The sequence below is a fragment of the Callospermophilus lateralis genome, chromosome 15 (genome assembly GCF_048772815.1).
Source record: "Callospermophilus lateralis isolate mCalLat2 chromosome 15, mCalLat2.hap1, whole genome shotgun sequence".
Classification (NCBI taxonomy): domain Eukaryota; kingdom Metazoa; phylum Chordata; class Mammalia; order Rodentia; family Sciuridae; genus Callospermophilus; species Callospermophilus lateralis.
In genome coordinates, this window is record NC_135319.1 from 46,424,249 (window position 1) to 46,439,703 (window position 15,455).

A 15,455-nucleotide genomic window follows, 5' to 3' on the forward strand; every position below is an offset into this window, starting at 1 on the left:
GTCCCAGTTTAATTACAACAAGTTTAGTTCTCAAAAGTATTTGGATTTGGCTGAGCTGTATGGTCACCCTAGTCATTAGGGTATGCTTATCTTCGTCTTTACTAGCTCCCAAACTGTTTTTCAAAGTGTTGTACCAGCTTACACTGAATTCAGCAATATGAGTTCCCATTATCCTTTCCAACTTTCAGTCTTGTTAGCTTTTAAGTTTTATCCAGTCTGGTAAGTTTTGTATTTACCTTATTAGTAATCAGGTTGAACATCTTTTTGTATAATTATTAGCCATTTAGATTTCCTCATTTGTAAAGTTCTTATTCAAGCCCTGGCCCCCACCTTTTAATTGGTCCACATGTCTTTTATTGCTTTTTAAAAGTTCTTTATTTACTGTGAATTCAAGTCCTTTTTTCATATGTGTATTTGGCAGATACCCTCTTCCATTCTGTGGCTTGTCTTTTCTCTCTTTATGGTGTCTTTTAATGAGCAGAAGTTCTTAATTTTAATGGGGTCAAATTTATTGGTCTTTTCTTTATGGTTAATGCTTTTTGTGACTTAATTTTAAGACTCTTCTTACCCTGAAGTCAAGAAGATACTCTCCTGTACAGTGTTATATCCCAAAAGCTTTATTGACGTTAAAAGATATAACTATCTGAGTAAAATAAACTCTTCTTGACCCCCAACCTCACTGTTGAAATCTGTTTTTTTGCTTTTCTTCTGTTCTGCCTTCTATTCTCTGTCTTGAATTTTTACTTGTCTGCAACTGCAACTAAGAGCCAGGTGCTGACTTCCCCTGTCTCTTAGGAGAAAATGGTCATATAGAAAGAAGGTTCAGCCAGATTAGATTTTACAGGTCTCCAGCTGACTGTATTGCCCTTTTTCTTTTTATGAGCTAGGATTTTATTGTGTTCCTGCTATGTGTCTGCCACTATCCATGCTTCTTTCTATTTGTTATCTCCATGATTTGTCTTAATAGTTTGCAAAACAGGGATATAGTTTCAGTTTTTTTTTTTTTGGTATGGGGCTGGAGATGGAAGCGGTATTCTCATTTTTATAGATGAGAAAACAGACTTGAATTGATTTAGTAACATGTCTAGTGTCCTACAACTTAGTTAGCTGGCAAAATGGGGACTCAGTCCATGAACTCTAAATACATTCCATCATATCGTACTCAGGGCCTCACGTGTGCTAGGCAAATGCTCTATTGCTAAGCTACACCACCAACACTACCTTATTTGTTTATTTTTTATGCTGAGGATTGAACCCAGGGGCACATTACCATGGAGCTGCATCCCTAGCCCTTTAAAAAAAAAAATTATTTATTTATTTAGTTTCAGGTGTACATGATTTTATTTTTATGTGGTGCTGAGGATTGAACCCAGTGCCTCATGCATGCTAGGTGAGCCCTTTACCACTGAGTCACAACCCTAGCTCCCCTTTTTATTTTTTGAGACAGGGTCTCACTAAGTTGCTGAAGCTGGCCTTGAACTTGCAATCCTCTTAGCCACCTGAGTTACTGGGATTATAGGTTTGTGCTGCTGTTCCCAGCCCAACTTCCTTATTTTTATTTTTGCTGTTAACTTGTTCTAATTGAAGCACCTAAAGATAATCTGTTGTGAAACTGGATAAAATACTCCTCTATGTATGTTAAAGTAGCCAGTACACTTTAAGTGGTTTGAATGGGTGATAGAAGGTTTGTAAACTCTTGAAAATGTATGCACCTGTTCATTTTTAAAAGTAGATTTAGCTCGGCTTGGTGGCACATGCTGTAATCCCAGTTTCTTGAGAGCCTGAGGCAGGAAGATCACAAGTCAGAGGCCATCCTGGGGGAACTTAATGAGACCAAGTCTCAAAAAGTAAGAAGGGCTGGGGATGTAGCTCAGTAAGTAGGAAAGCATCCCTGGGTTCAATCCCTAGTATCCAAAAAAAAAAAATAAATAAATAAATAATAATTTTTTTGAGTCTTAAAAAAGGGAACCTTATTCTGGATATCTGATCTGAAGACATCAAACAGCATCCTGAAATGATCTGTCTTTTCAAAATAATCTTTTTATGGGGCTGGGGTTGTGGCTCAAGTGGTAGCGCGCTCGCCTGGCATGCGTGTGGCCCGGGTTCGATCCTCAGCACCACGTACAAACAAAGATGTTGTGTCCGCCAAGTACTAAAAAAAATAAATGTTAAAAAATTCTCTCTCTCTCTCCCTCTCTCTCTTTTTTTTTTTTTTTTTTTAATATTTATTCTTTTATTTTTCGGTGGACACAACATCTTTGTTGGTATGTGGTGCTGAGGATCGAACCCGGGCCAAATGCATGCCAGGCGAGCGCGCTACTGCTTGAGCCACATCCCCAGCCCATCAAAATAATCTTGGAAAAAAAAAAAAACGTCAGATTTCTTCTTATTACACTGTTCTCAGTCTTTGTCATTAAAAACTGACAAATTTATAATTGGGGAGAAGTCTAGGACTGAGCAAAATTTTTAAATGCCATGAAAGAGATACTCTAAATTTAGTTGATTATTTCTTAGGTGGAAGTGCTTAGTTATCATTATTACTAATCAGTGTACCCAGGCTACAAAGGCCTGATGACTTTAAATGACTTTTCATCTTGTCTCTGAAATCCTCTGTTTTACAAGGGATCACATTTCCTGTGAGGTTCCTAACAGTGTGATTAAATTTTAGAGACTGAAACTATTGAGCACTTAAATGTAGGAATGACTATGCAAACCTAATTCATGGGTTTCACCAGGAGGTTTGGGACATGTCTCTACTAATTTATGATGATGATGTTGAAACTAATCTTTGTTAGGGATTATGGAAGCCATAATAGTTTATTGATGGTTCAGTTATTGTTTGTTGAAGCAGATTTACACAATTATAGTTTAATGACTTAACAAGGATATTGTCAACTAGGAGAGCATGACATGAAAAATTAAAATTCCAATTAATATAATGTGTATTAGTTGAAATGATAATTTTCATGGTGATTTAGCCTCTTAGAAATCCTTGGAAAACATTATTAGCTTATGAATTGAAAACTCCCTAAGTTAATGAGTAGTGGGAAAGAACTTAGTATTACACTAAAAAGATTGGGAATTAAATATTTGATCCAGTGAACATTTATTAAGTGGCTACTTTGGGCTTGCTGCTGAATTACTCATAAATATAAGTTGAACAAGATTGATGTTTGGAGAAATGAAATACTATTTGCTTTTATTTCTTCTTTCAATCACCTTCCTCCCAACCTACAGTGGATGAATACTATTGTCAGAGTGATTCAGTCAACAGATTTGTGTACATGCACGTCAATATATATTATTGTGTCCCTTGCTCCTGTAGTGGTTTCCTACTTCTTCACTTGTCACATTCACATACCAGAGCCTGTCCTTAGTCATAACCACTTTTATTTCAACATGTACCTGTCTAGGCAATAGGCACATGGACTTGGTGTCCCTTTTGTATGACAGTTTATTTGTAGCTTCTGTGCCTTTCTCCTTGGTTCCTTTCATTAATTTTTTTTGAGAGTTTTTAAAAAATATAGAATGTGTCATCCTTGTACAGGGGCCATGCTAATCTTCTCTGTATCATTCCACTTTTAGTATATGTGCTGCCGAAGTGAGCACCCCTTCATTCATTATTGATGAATTCATTTGACAAGTAGACATTGAACCCTGCTCTTAGTATTGAGTTCTGGTAAATTTGGGGGCATACAATGATGAATCAATCATGAATCCTGTTATTAACTATTTTCAGTCTAGTAAGGGAGATGAGGTCAGTACCCAAGCAGGCATAATACAAAATGGAAAGATGATGTTAAAAAAAATAAATAGTAAGAGAAGAAAATACTGAGGAAACTAAATGTTTCCTGTAAGTCTTCTGAAAAGGTGTGTGTTACACTGGACCATGAAGGATATGATTTTGAGTGGAGAAGTTGAACAATTATCCAAGTTCTGCATTATTTTTCATGGTTCAGTTTAAGTCCTATCTATCCAAGGGGTGTTCTTTGTTTGAATTTGTGTGTATTGGACAGGGACTTGAACTCAGGGCATTCTACCACTGAGCTACATTCTTGGCCCTTTTTAAAAAATTTGAGACAGTCTTGCTAAGTTGCCTAGCAATCCTCCTTCAGCCTCCCAAATCGCTGAGTTTACAGGTACACATTACCATGCCCAGCCATCCAAGGGATGTTCCTATACCCATCCATATTCCATATGTTTCAGCAAGGAATAGTCCTAGTTGTGCTAGACTTCTTCATTCTGTAATTAGAGGAACCATGATTATAGAATAGGGAAGTCTAATATACAAAATTGTTAAAATGGAGCTGCTTTGTTGGGGGTAAGGGGTTATGATGGCCCTAGCCTTGAATCCACAAGGAGTTAGCTGTAGGTGATAGACACCTACAGAACTGCCTCACAAGGAACAAAAAGAGCCTAGTTTGAAAACCATTGGAGAGACAAAGGAAAGAGTTGGCAACATAGATTGCATTTCAAAAGAACAGCAACATAAAACCAAAACATGAAGTCTTTCACACTTTGGTGGCTCCATTTTCTTTTGTAAATTGGGGGAAAATGATGCTACCTTCAAGGGTTGCTGCTAACCTATCTACCTGACCTAAGAAGGTATTAGAAAGTAATTGGAATTGTTTTATAGTTTAATGCTGTTTTTTAAAACAACAAAATTTATTGAGGTGAAATTTATATAACATAAAATGAACCACTCTAAAATGAACAGTGACAGTACATTCACAGTATTGTTTGACTACTACGTCTATTTGGTTCTGAAACATTCCCATCAATCCAAAATAAAGCCTGTTACCCCTTAAACATATTCTCACCAGGACTTCCTCCTTTTACTCCAAATTTGTGTTTTGTCTGTAATTATGTATTCTGGATGTTTCATAGAAATGGGATTATATGATATGTGGCCTTTTGTGTTTGACTTCTTTTACAACATAATGATTTCAAGGCTCATCAACATTATAGTAACATGTATTAATATTTCATTACTTTTTGTGACTGAATACTATTCCAGTATATGGATATATTCCATTTTTTTTTTTTTTTGGTATCTTTATCTATTAATGGACCTTTGGACTGTTCCTACTTTTTGGCTATTTTGAATAGTGCTATTATGAACATGTGTGTACTTGAACTTAAATATTCAAGTATCTGTTTTCAGTGCTTGTGGTATATACCTAGAAGTGTGTTATTTAAGTGTGTTATGTAAGGTCATATGGTAATTCCACGTTCAGGTTTTTTTTTTTAATAGTTGTAGATGGACAGTATGCTTTTATTTTATTTATTTATTTTTTTAGGTGGTGCTAAGGATTGAACCCAGTGCCTCACACATGCTAGGCAAGCATTCTGCCACTGAGCTACAGCCCCAGCTCTCCATGTTCAGGTTTTTTTTTTTTTTCTTTCCCCATTAGTCAGTTATTCATCCTTTCCACCAGCTCCTCCTGCCAAGTTATCATGGCCAAGTAAATGTGAGGGTAGGACAACCCAGGCGAGGTTCCTTCCTCAAATATCTCTTCCATGAAGGAGAGTGCCTGGCCCCTCTACTTTAGGCTCAACTGAGGGGAGGTGGAGTAGGCAGGCTAGGCCGATGTGTTCAGGTTTTTGAAGAAACACCAAACAGTGCTTTGCTTTATATCTTCCATAATACCTACTACAGGATTTCATGCAGGGGATATTATTTTGCTAAATATTGTTTATCTTTGATAAGTGTTTATAACTCACCTCCCAGTGCATGTGCTTTGGGTCTCAAACGTTAATTTTAAGGGAAATAGATGCATCCAAGGCTTGAAAGTTAACAAATATCACCATACAGATGAGTTTTATGTTGTCAGACAGTAGGTATTTATTAACTGAAGATTCTGTTTTAGGGTGGTGATAGAGGAAAAAGAAGTCAAGGTCCCCACCCTTTACAGTTATGGATGCTCACTCAGTTACACAATGAGCTTTGAAAAAATTCAGGAACTTATAAAAAGCAAGAGAGCTAGAAATAATTGTTAGCAAGTAAAATTCAGGATGGCAAGAGTAAATTCTGTTATTAATCTATACTTTTTTTCTATCACTGTTTTTGGTGTATCTTTAGTCTCATGACTGGAATGTAAGAATGTTATGCCATTTGATTTTGAAATAACACACAGCTTTAGTAAAAACTTAGAGGAGGCCTCACATAATTCCCATTATTCAGGATATTTTGACTCTTCTTATGCTGATATGAATATTTCTGAATAGTGTTGATATTTGTATAATACCAGTGAAGCTAAAAGCTCAATGTTGGACTAAGCATTTCTCTAGATCTGTTTAGAATAGTTCGTAATGAATGATGTAAATAGTGTTAGAAGATTATATGATACAACCATATAATTTGCTGATACTTGTAGCTAAAAATAAAATTCTTCACAACCTTACAAAATAGAATAACTTAATTTGATGTATCATGAATCCCCTGAATTAATTTGGAATGATTTGCTACCTTTTTGATATCCTTTCATTCCAACTTTCAAGTTTTATAGAAAAAAAAATGAAAAGAGAATAATGATTTTAGGATTTTAGCTTGTGATTGAATATCCTATCTACATATGAAACAAGTCCCAATGCTCTGAGAAAGAGAAGTGGTGTGGATAATTCTGAGTCAGGAAAGAAAAATCATTTCTATTTGGCTTTTGAATGAATTATGTATTTTTTTTTTCCTGTAGATTGTCTTTCTAGTTAGATACTGCTTAGACTAAAATGAAATTGGTTTTCAATCTATTCTCTTAGCTTATGCCAATTTACAGTGGGACCAGTGGGATGTCGGAAACAAATCAGCCCAAGATTAAAAAATTTGCAGTGGATAATATACAAAGTGGATAATATACATGTGTTTAGTTGAGAATTGGCTACAGATAAGAGACTTCTGATTTTGTTCCTCTCCTAGCTGTATATTTTCTTTTTCTTTCTTTTTTTTAAAACACTGTGATTCTGCTTGTAGCAAAGAGCTGCTGAGTTACATCTGCTTCTGCGTAATTAACTCTGTTGGTTGGTGTCAGATGAGAGCTAATTTTGAGATTAAATTGAGGAGTGGGATATGTGCTTGTGGCTGGAGGAGGGGAGAAGAATCTAAGGTTGCTTGGTTGTTTTATATGAGAACAAAATATAATTATTCACAGTTTTTTAAAAGATTTATTTATTTACTTTGTTTTTGAAGTAAAAATCTTAAAATGTGACCTGTCTCCATATGTGTTTATTATTGTGGAAACTGGAACATCCTTCTTTTAGTGAAGCTGGTGGTGATATCTTGGTAGGCCAGGTGGCATTTAGAACAAACAGTGAATCTTGCCTAGGAAAATTAAATCTGACCTTAAAACAACTTTTGCTTCCCTCCCCTGTGATAGTTACCTGATTATTTCAGTAATAGTGGAGTTTTTTACTAATAGAATTCTCTCTTAGTAGTCTTATCATGAACCTGATTTTTAAAACTTGGAGGACATGTGCTTGCTTTGGCAGCACATATATTGAAATTGGAATGATATAGAGAATATTAGCATGGCCTCTGAGCAAGGATGTCATGAAAGCTTGTGATACATTTATATTTTTAGGTTGATGATTTGTGAAAAAATAAAATAATAAAATTAGGAGAACAGGTTTGGTTTAGAAAAGAGTCAAATTTACTACTTCTTCTTTTTTTAGTGTAGATTGTCACAATATTATTTATTTATTTATTTATTTGATGCTGAGGATCGAACCCAGTGCCCCACATGCAAGGCAAGCATACTACCACTGAGCCACAACCCCAGCCCCTCAAATTTTGTTTTTTTAGGCACTGTTTTTGGGCTTTAATTCCTGTCCTGAATTCCATGTTTATAAATACCCTTTGGTGGTCTGAAAGAGTTAATGATGTTGCCAAAATTGCAGCTATTTGTTTAGTTGTGGAGTTGTTTGTGGAGTTTTATTTTAGTGGTTCCTAACAATTGTAAGATCTTTAGATAGTTCCTAAATTTAAGGTCTGTCCTTATGCCCAAATGAACATTACTTTTTTTCTTTTGACAGATTTGCCTGAAGACCTGGACAATCTTCATTTTTGTCATGGACTGTTAAAACGTTTGGAGTTCTGATTCTGGTATTTTTTCTTATTTTATTACATTTATAAGATATAAAATGCCAGCCTTACTGAAATGCATTGGTAATGGATATGAATTACTTTTGGTTTTGAATATAGATTGTGGTAAAAGCTTGTCATGAAGATATATTTTTGGTAATTATTAGTTACAAAATATTTTTTTTAAATGTGTGTTCATTTGCCTGTGTAACCAAAATGCCCCAAAGCAACTTTGCAATATTGTACACTTTCTTGTGACCTCTTCTCCTGCTTCCTGCAGTTGTGTTTTGTGCAATCAAATTAAATTCGTTATGATTCATCCTGAATAAATGATGAAAGATGAAATAATTACTTGAACATAGTGAAATGTCTAATGAAATTTTGCCCCAAACCATTTTACTTTGGAAAGATCAGTTTCCTGTTCTAAACTTACTGACACAGAATGATTCCTGTGTTCTATCCTGAAAATGGTTGCATTGCAAAAGCCAGTGATTTCATTTCTAAACACACTGAGTGCCAAGTCTAACATTTTTGTCAATGATTTATATAATTACACAAAAGGGAGTGCTTATTAGATTTGCAGATGACATAGATGACAGAATCAAGATTGAAAACAATCTTTTGCAGATTGGAAGATAGACTCAAACTAACAAGATGAAATTGAACTGTAATAAACTTTAAATCTCAGCATTTAAATTTATGCAAGGAAGAAAGCAGAAATTCAGTTTGACAGCATTTTTGAAAAAAATATCTGGGCAGTTTAGTTGGTCTGCATGCTCTGCATGGCCAGTGTGGAGGGGCTGTTAAGGAAGTTCCTGTAATTTTGGGTTGCATTTATAATTGAATAAGGTCTAGACTGTCATATTTTAAGGTGAACATTAGCCAGAGTAATGAATTTAGAGACAGTGTGACATGTGGAGGGGTCAAGAAACTGGAATGTGATTGTTTTATTGAGGTGGGGCTGGAGGCACAGTAGAGTTTGGCTGTTAGTGTCTTTATTTATTTATTTTAAAGTTGTAGTTGGACACAGCACCCTTATTATTTATTTATTTATTTTTATGTGGTGCTGAGGACTGAACCCAGGGCCTTGCATGTGCACGGCGAGTGCTCTACCACTCTAGCCACAATACCTGTTAGTAGTTTTTAAAAGTTTCTTGTTTTCAAATATTAGAAGGTCTATCATATGAAAGAAATAGTAAAAATATCTTGGGATTATTTTGGGGAACTAGGTCTAGTGTGTAGAAATCATGTGGAGGTGATTTTTGATCATGTGAACAAGAGATACATTATAGCTAAGAGCTTTCCAACAGTGGAGTGAGCTACCTCAGAAAGGGACAAATTTCCAATCAGTGAAAATATTTTAGGTAAAGGCTTGATGGCCCTTTTATTGAGGATATTGGAGAGGGATCTTTTACTGGATACCTGCAGGTTGTATTGGATGCCAGTCCCAAGTTTTGGAATCTTAATGGAAAGCAGTGGAAAGAGAACCTGCAGTTTACTGATCCACAAGGAAGACAGTCGTATTTAAACTGACTCTTTAAGGTGTTTGAAACAGTATAGTTCAATGGCCCCAAGTGTCTTTCAGTGACCCTTCAGGAATTTGGTGTTTTTTTTTTTGGTGGTGGTATTGGGGATTGAGCCCAGGGGCACTCTATCACTGAGCTGCATTCCCAACCCTTTCTATTTTTTAATTTGGAGCAGGGTCTTATCAAGTTGTTAAGTCTGACCTTGAACTTCTGATCCTCCTACCTTAGTCTCCTAAGTCACTGGGATTATAGGTGTACACCACTGGGCCCAGATGTAATTGTTCATTTTATTATTAGTTACTCTTAATTTATTACTATATTAATTTACAAGTTAAACTTTATCATGGTTAAGTGTGTATAGGAAAAAGAGAGAAGGAGAGTGAGAGTATTTGGTATGTCTGTGGTTTCAGGTATCCACTCTGAGGATTTTGGAATATATCTTATATGGGTAGCGGGGCGGGGAGCAACTCTTCTAGCATTACATACAGTAAAGTGAGTGAAGCTTAAGTCACAGTGTCCCCATTATCCATTGGTAGAACTGGGATTCAGAGCCACATTTGTATCTCTGCAGAGACAGAACTAGCTAGAGCAGATAGTCAGGTGATTCAAGTGAGTGCTGGATGTGATTCTAAAATAATGGCATTTGAGTTACCCTGGGTGAGTTCTATCTTCTTCTGAGCCTTTTTACCTTTAGAATGTCCTAAGGATTAAATAACAAGTTACATGTCAGCACACTGTAAACGTTAAACTATAAAAAGTTAAGATGTGGGTGTTAGCATTGGAGATCAAGATTCAAGCCCAGATCTAGCCCAATTCCCGTGCCAGGCTCTTTTCTTTTTGTGCTCTTTGCAGGTGTATTCAATACTAGATTGGAGATCTGGGGCGAATAGTATATACCAGGCATCTCTCAGAGAGTAATATCACTGTCTAGTTGGAATCAGCTTTGTAGGTACCTGTCTTGTATTGAACTGCTTAATGAGATATAACTAGGTATTAAGATAACTAGAATGCTACATTATTTAAAGGTGAAGGGTTATGTTACCATATTACTTTCAGTTTTCCAACCTGTGGGTTAGAGGGTATCACAAAACCTGTGCAAGAAGATCTGATTTCATGAAAGTGGTTAGGTGAAGGCTGGAGATGTACCTTAGTAGTCAGGTGCTTGTCTAGCATGTGTAGAGGCTGTGGGTTCAATCACTAGCACTGCCCCTTTACCAAAAAAAGGTGGTTAGGGTCTGGGGTTGTGACTCAGTGGTAGAGTGCTTGTGGAGCAGGTGTGAGGCACTAGGTTTGATCCCGGCACCATATTAAAAAACAAAAAACAACGAAATAAAGGTATTGTGTCCAACTACAACTAAAAATAAATAAATAAATTAATTAATAAACAAACATAAAATATTTAAAAAAATATTAAAAAATGATGGTTAGGTAGGAAATTTTCTTAATGTATGAAACTTGGGAAATATATGTAGTCAAAATCAGGATTATTTTTTAAGTTTAATGTTTCTTCGAGTAAGTTTAAGGAACTTTCATTAGATTTTTTTTTTGTATCAGATTTTTTTTTTGATGTTGGTTTTATGTTTATGATAGACATATACCTTGGACCTCTTTCATTAGTAAATTAATTTCAATAAAGAAAATGCACTAATGTATGATTTAGATTTGATTTCTTAAATGCTTCATAAATGACTTCATGTAAATAAGTGAAAAATGGTAAAACAAATTCTTTCTTAGACTGTGACCCAGTTTCTGGTTGAAAATATTAGTCACTGTGGCTGTGTTACACAATACCTGTCTATCATTACTTCTGCGGTCTTTTTGCATTTGAAAAGTAATACCAAAGAATCTTTTAATTTATTTTTAGAAATTCCATTGTTGAAAGTTTTTTCTCTCCTTTTTATCCTTTAAGGTCTTGATTTCCTGGTTAAAGATGTTCCTCACTCAGATGCAGTTTTTCCTGTTGGTAAAGTAAGACAAGTATCAGCCTTGCTTGTTAGTCCTCTTTTGTATCTCTTAAGAATGGATGTTTTTGAGATGTTGATTAACAAGGTGTGGAATGCCCTGCCCACGTTTTGAATGACTTTCAAACCTGCAAGTTCTGTTAAATACAAGGAGAACCTCTATGGGTAACTTTTGTGTTGAAGAAGTCATTTGTCAACCATGGTAAAACTTGCAAACCCACTTTATACAGAGTGGATTCTTGAAGCTATACAGAAAATAAAAAAGCAAAAGCAAAGGCCCTCTGAAGAGAGAATCTGCCATGCAGTCAGCACATCCCATGGATTGGATAAGAAAACAGTCTCTGAACAGCTGGAGCTCAGCGTTCAGGATGGCTCAGTTCTCAAAGTCACCAACAAAGGCCTTGCCTCATATAAGGACCCAGACAACCCTGGGCGCTTTTCATCAGTTAAACCGGGCACTTTTCCTAAGTCAACCAAGGGGTCTAGAGGATCATGTAATGATCTTCGTAATGTGGATTGGAATAAACTTTTAAGGAGAGCAATTGAAGGACTGGAGGAACCAAATGGCTCCTCCTTGAAGAACATAGAGAAGTATCTCAGAAGTCAGAGTGACCTCACGAGCACCACCAATAACCCAGCCTTTCAGCAGCGGCTGCGCCTGGGAGCCAAGCGTGCAGTGAACAATGGGAGGTTACTGAAAGATGGACCACAGTACAGGGTCAATTATGGGAGCTTAGATGGCAAAGGGGCACCCCAGTGTCCCAGTGCTTTTCCATCCTCACTCCCACCTGTCAGCCTTCTACCCCACGAGAAAGACCAGGTAAGTGAAAAAGGAATGTTAATACAGTCGAAATATTATACTGCTCTTTTGGCTTATACAGTTATCTTTTAAGTTTAATAAGAACAAAAGTTCTGAGTTTGATAAAATCAGATGTTTTGCCTTAAGCAGACTTTTCTGTTTTAAAATGTACCTATTATTTCACAATATAAATGATTTATATTGTTTTACAATACATTGTGGGCTTTCTCATTGGTTGCTAAGCATTTAATATGATGATTATGTGATTTAAAAAAAATAATTGGTGGGTGCTAGAAGGGACAACCATAGATAACTTTAATTCTTCTTCTTCAAGGCAGAGTCACATATATTTTAGAAACCTTAGGAAGACCATAGTACATTTTTCCTTCATTATTATTTTCAGAGAAGAAGAATCTGCAGACTTCTTATTTTAATACTCATAATCTCTGCATTCCTGAAATTGTTTTAATATATGATCTAAATTCCCCCAATTTGAAGTCATTTATTAATGTTGAGTTCTCAGTGGGTGTCTGTGAATGTTCATTTTTTTCTCCTATAGTATCTTTGCTTATACTCTTTGATTTCTTTGGGACTGTTAATTCTATAGCATTGTATTTGTTTTTTTGTTTTTGTTTCTGGGAATTTAATGCCAGGGATACTTTACCACTGAGCTGCATCCCCAGTCCTTTTATTTATTTATTTATTTTTATTTTTTATTTTTTTTAGAGAGAGAGGTAGAGAGAGAGAGAAAGAGAGAATTTTAATATTTATTTTTTAGTTATCAGCAGGCACAACATCTTTGTTTCTATGTGGTGCTGAGGATCGAACCCGGGCCGCACGCACGCCAGGCGAGCGCGCTACCACTTGAGCCACATCCCCAGCCCTTTATTTTTTATTTTGAGACAGAGTCTCTTTTAAGTTGCTGAGGGTCTTCATAATGTTGCTGAGGCAGGCCTTAAACTTGTGATCCCCCTGCCTCAGCCTCCTGAGTACTGAGATTACAGGTGTGTGCCTCTGTGCCCAGCTCTATAGCATTATAAATACTTGGCAGAGTTTTTCTTTTGTTATGACAATGATTTTGAAATGAATCTGGTTGATAGGATTTTCCTTTGTTTTGTTTCAAAGCTATAGAAATTATTTCTGAAATTATCTCCCCAACTAAATTCATAGTAGAGCAACAGCTATTTGTTTATAATTTAGGCCCTACAGTTTGGGGGCTTGTTGTTTGTCCTTTGGGCAAATGCATACATTGCTATCAGTTAATTTTACATCCTCTAAATCATGTTAATAGAAAAAGTGGTTGCTCTCTAAACCATGTTTTTAGAAAGGATTGAAACACAAGTGTTAGGCAAAGCTGTGTATGGCTTATGTTTTCCTCTTAGAAGTCATAAGATCTTGAAATAGACCCTGTTTCCCTTGGTGCTTTAGCTGATAGGGGCCCAGCTCTAGAAGCTGGGTAGTATTAGGTAGTTTGCCTTTCTACAGACCACTCTAAAGCCTTTAATCTATTTCTTAGCTGTATTTATATCTTATTAGTTTTCCACAACAAATTTATCAGTTGATGGTAGTTGTGTATGTGTGAACAAACTTAAATCTTTATGGGAGATCATGGCATAAAAAAGTAATAAAAGTATGAAATTTTCATACTTTTTAAGGAGAGCAATTGAAGGACTTTTATATAATTATATTTTTCCCTTTTTTATGATACTAGGGATTGGACCCAAGGGCACTTTACTACTGAGCTACATCCCTACCCCTTCTTATTTTTGAAACAGGGTCTTGCTAAGTTGCTAAGGCTGTCCTTGAACTTGCAGTCCTTGCCTAAGCCTCCCCACTTCCTGTATTGCAGGCTTGCACCACTATACCTAGCATATTTTTACTTTTGATAGAGGAGCAACTACAAATTTTCCATAGTGCCTTTCGTATCCTTTTCTAACCTTGCCCATCATTTCTTGCTAACCTTATCATATTTTTTCCAGGCAGCATCTGTACGAAAGTATTTTTAGTCTACAGGAAAATTTGTGTCTGAAAGTGTCTAGTATTGAGAACAGAGTAATTTATTGCTTAGCATGCAATTGTACTGTTCTCTTTATGATGCTGATCTTTAAATTGCCCAGTTAGCATTATCATTTAACAAGGAAAGCTAAGAAAATGTGTCTTAGAATTTTTACTTGATAAAATTTAAAGATTAGTTGTATGAAGTAATTATAATCTAATTCTGAAAAAATACAAATAAAAATATAAAAAGCAGTTCAAGTAATTTTGACATTTTTGTATTATATATAACAGCATTTTTCCTTGAAAATTTTAATTAAACTACATTATAATAAATTGCTTTCTGAGACTAAAAGTGGTAAACATTAAAAGTGGTAAACTTGCTAAGTAAACATAATAAAAATTCTTGACCTGGGATCCATGAATAGGCTTGAATGTAAATTCATGTGTGTATCCCCATGTTTTTCTAGGGTCAGGGCCTATGGTTTTATCAGATTATAACGGGATCCTAAGATGTCAAATAGCCAATGTGAACATTTTTTTGTACTGTTGGAAAAACTTAGGCTAATTGTTGGCCTTTGATTATTCTTGCTTAGGCTCCTGAACTTGGATATGTGTGCATATTGATAGTACTATAGTTTTGTGCATTAGGGACTTTCTGTAATATATTTGAAAGAGATTGTTATTGTTCTTGATATCTAGAAGTTGCAGAGTTTGCATTGTGAAAAAAAATTTATGGTATAAATGGAAACTGTTCAGAGATGGAGCATCTCACAACTAAAATATAGTCAACCAATGTCTTTCAAAGAAGCTGTTATTCTGATTACTTTTGTTGAGCAATTCTATTTAATTGTAAAATAGAATAAAAAGTAAAAATAATAGGCATATTTCATAAGTGTTACATGCTGGCACTGTTCTAAGTGCTTTATTTTTATTATCTCCTTTACTTGGCACGGTAACTTCGAGGGAGGAGGTTATTTTCTTTATCTTAAAGATGAAAAACTGAGGCTCAAAGTTTTAAGCAGTTTGCCCAGGGTCACTTACAGAGTGGGTAAGTGTGAAGCAAGGATCCCAGATCCCAGTCTGGATCCAGACCGGTT

The 15,455-nt window shown here is 35.6% G+C and overlaps 1 protein-coding gene, 2 non-coding genes and 1 pseudogene across 6 annotated transcripts in view; 2 read left to right on the forward strand and 2 right to left on the reverse strand.

The window, feature by feature from the left end:
- Positions 1–15,455, forward strand: part of Kat6b (lysine acetyltransferase 6B) — a 188,220-nt gene that overhangs the window by 5,263 nt on the left and 167,502 nt on the right. For all 4 annotated transcript variants that reach the window (XM_076835259.1, XM_076835258.1, XM_076835260.1 and 1 more), the window contains exons 2-3: positions 8,026–8,095; positions 11,510–12,381. In XM_076835259.1, coding sequence (XP_076691374.1) covers positions 11,761–12,381 — 621 coding nt within the window. In that variant the 5' untranslated portion in view covers positions 8,026–8,095; positions 11,510–11,760. The remainder of the gene's footprint in view (positions 1–8,025; positions 8,096–11,509; positions 12,382–15,455) is intronic.
- Positions 3,518–3,609, reverse strand: LOC143381691 (U6 spliceosomal RNA; annotated as a pseudogene).
- On the reverse strand, positions 5,468–5,590 carry LOC143381673 (small Cajal body-specific RNA 21). Its single transcript, XR_013088847.1, has one exon.
- LOC143381701 (U6 spliceosomal RNA) lies at positions 7,467–7,573 on the forward strand. Its single transcript, XR_013088871.1, has one exon. It is a non-coding gene; the product is annotated as a U6 spliceosomal RNA (small nuclear RNA).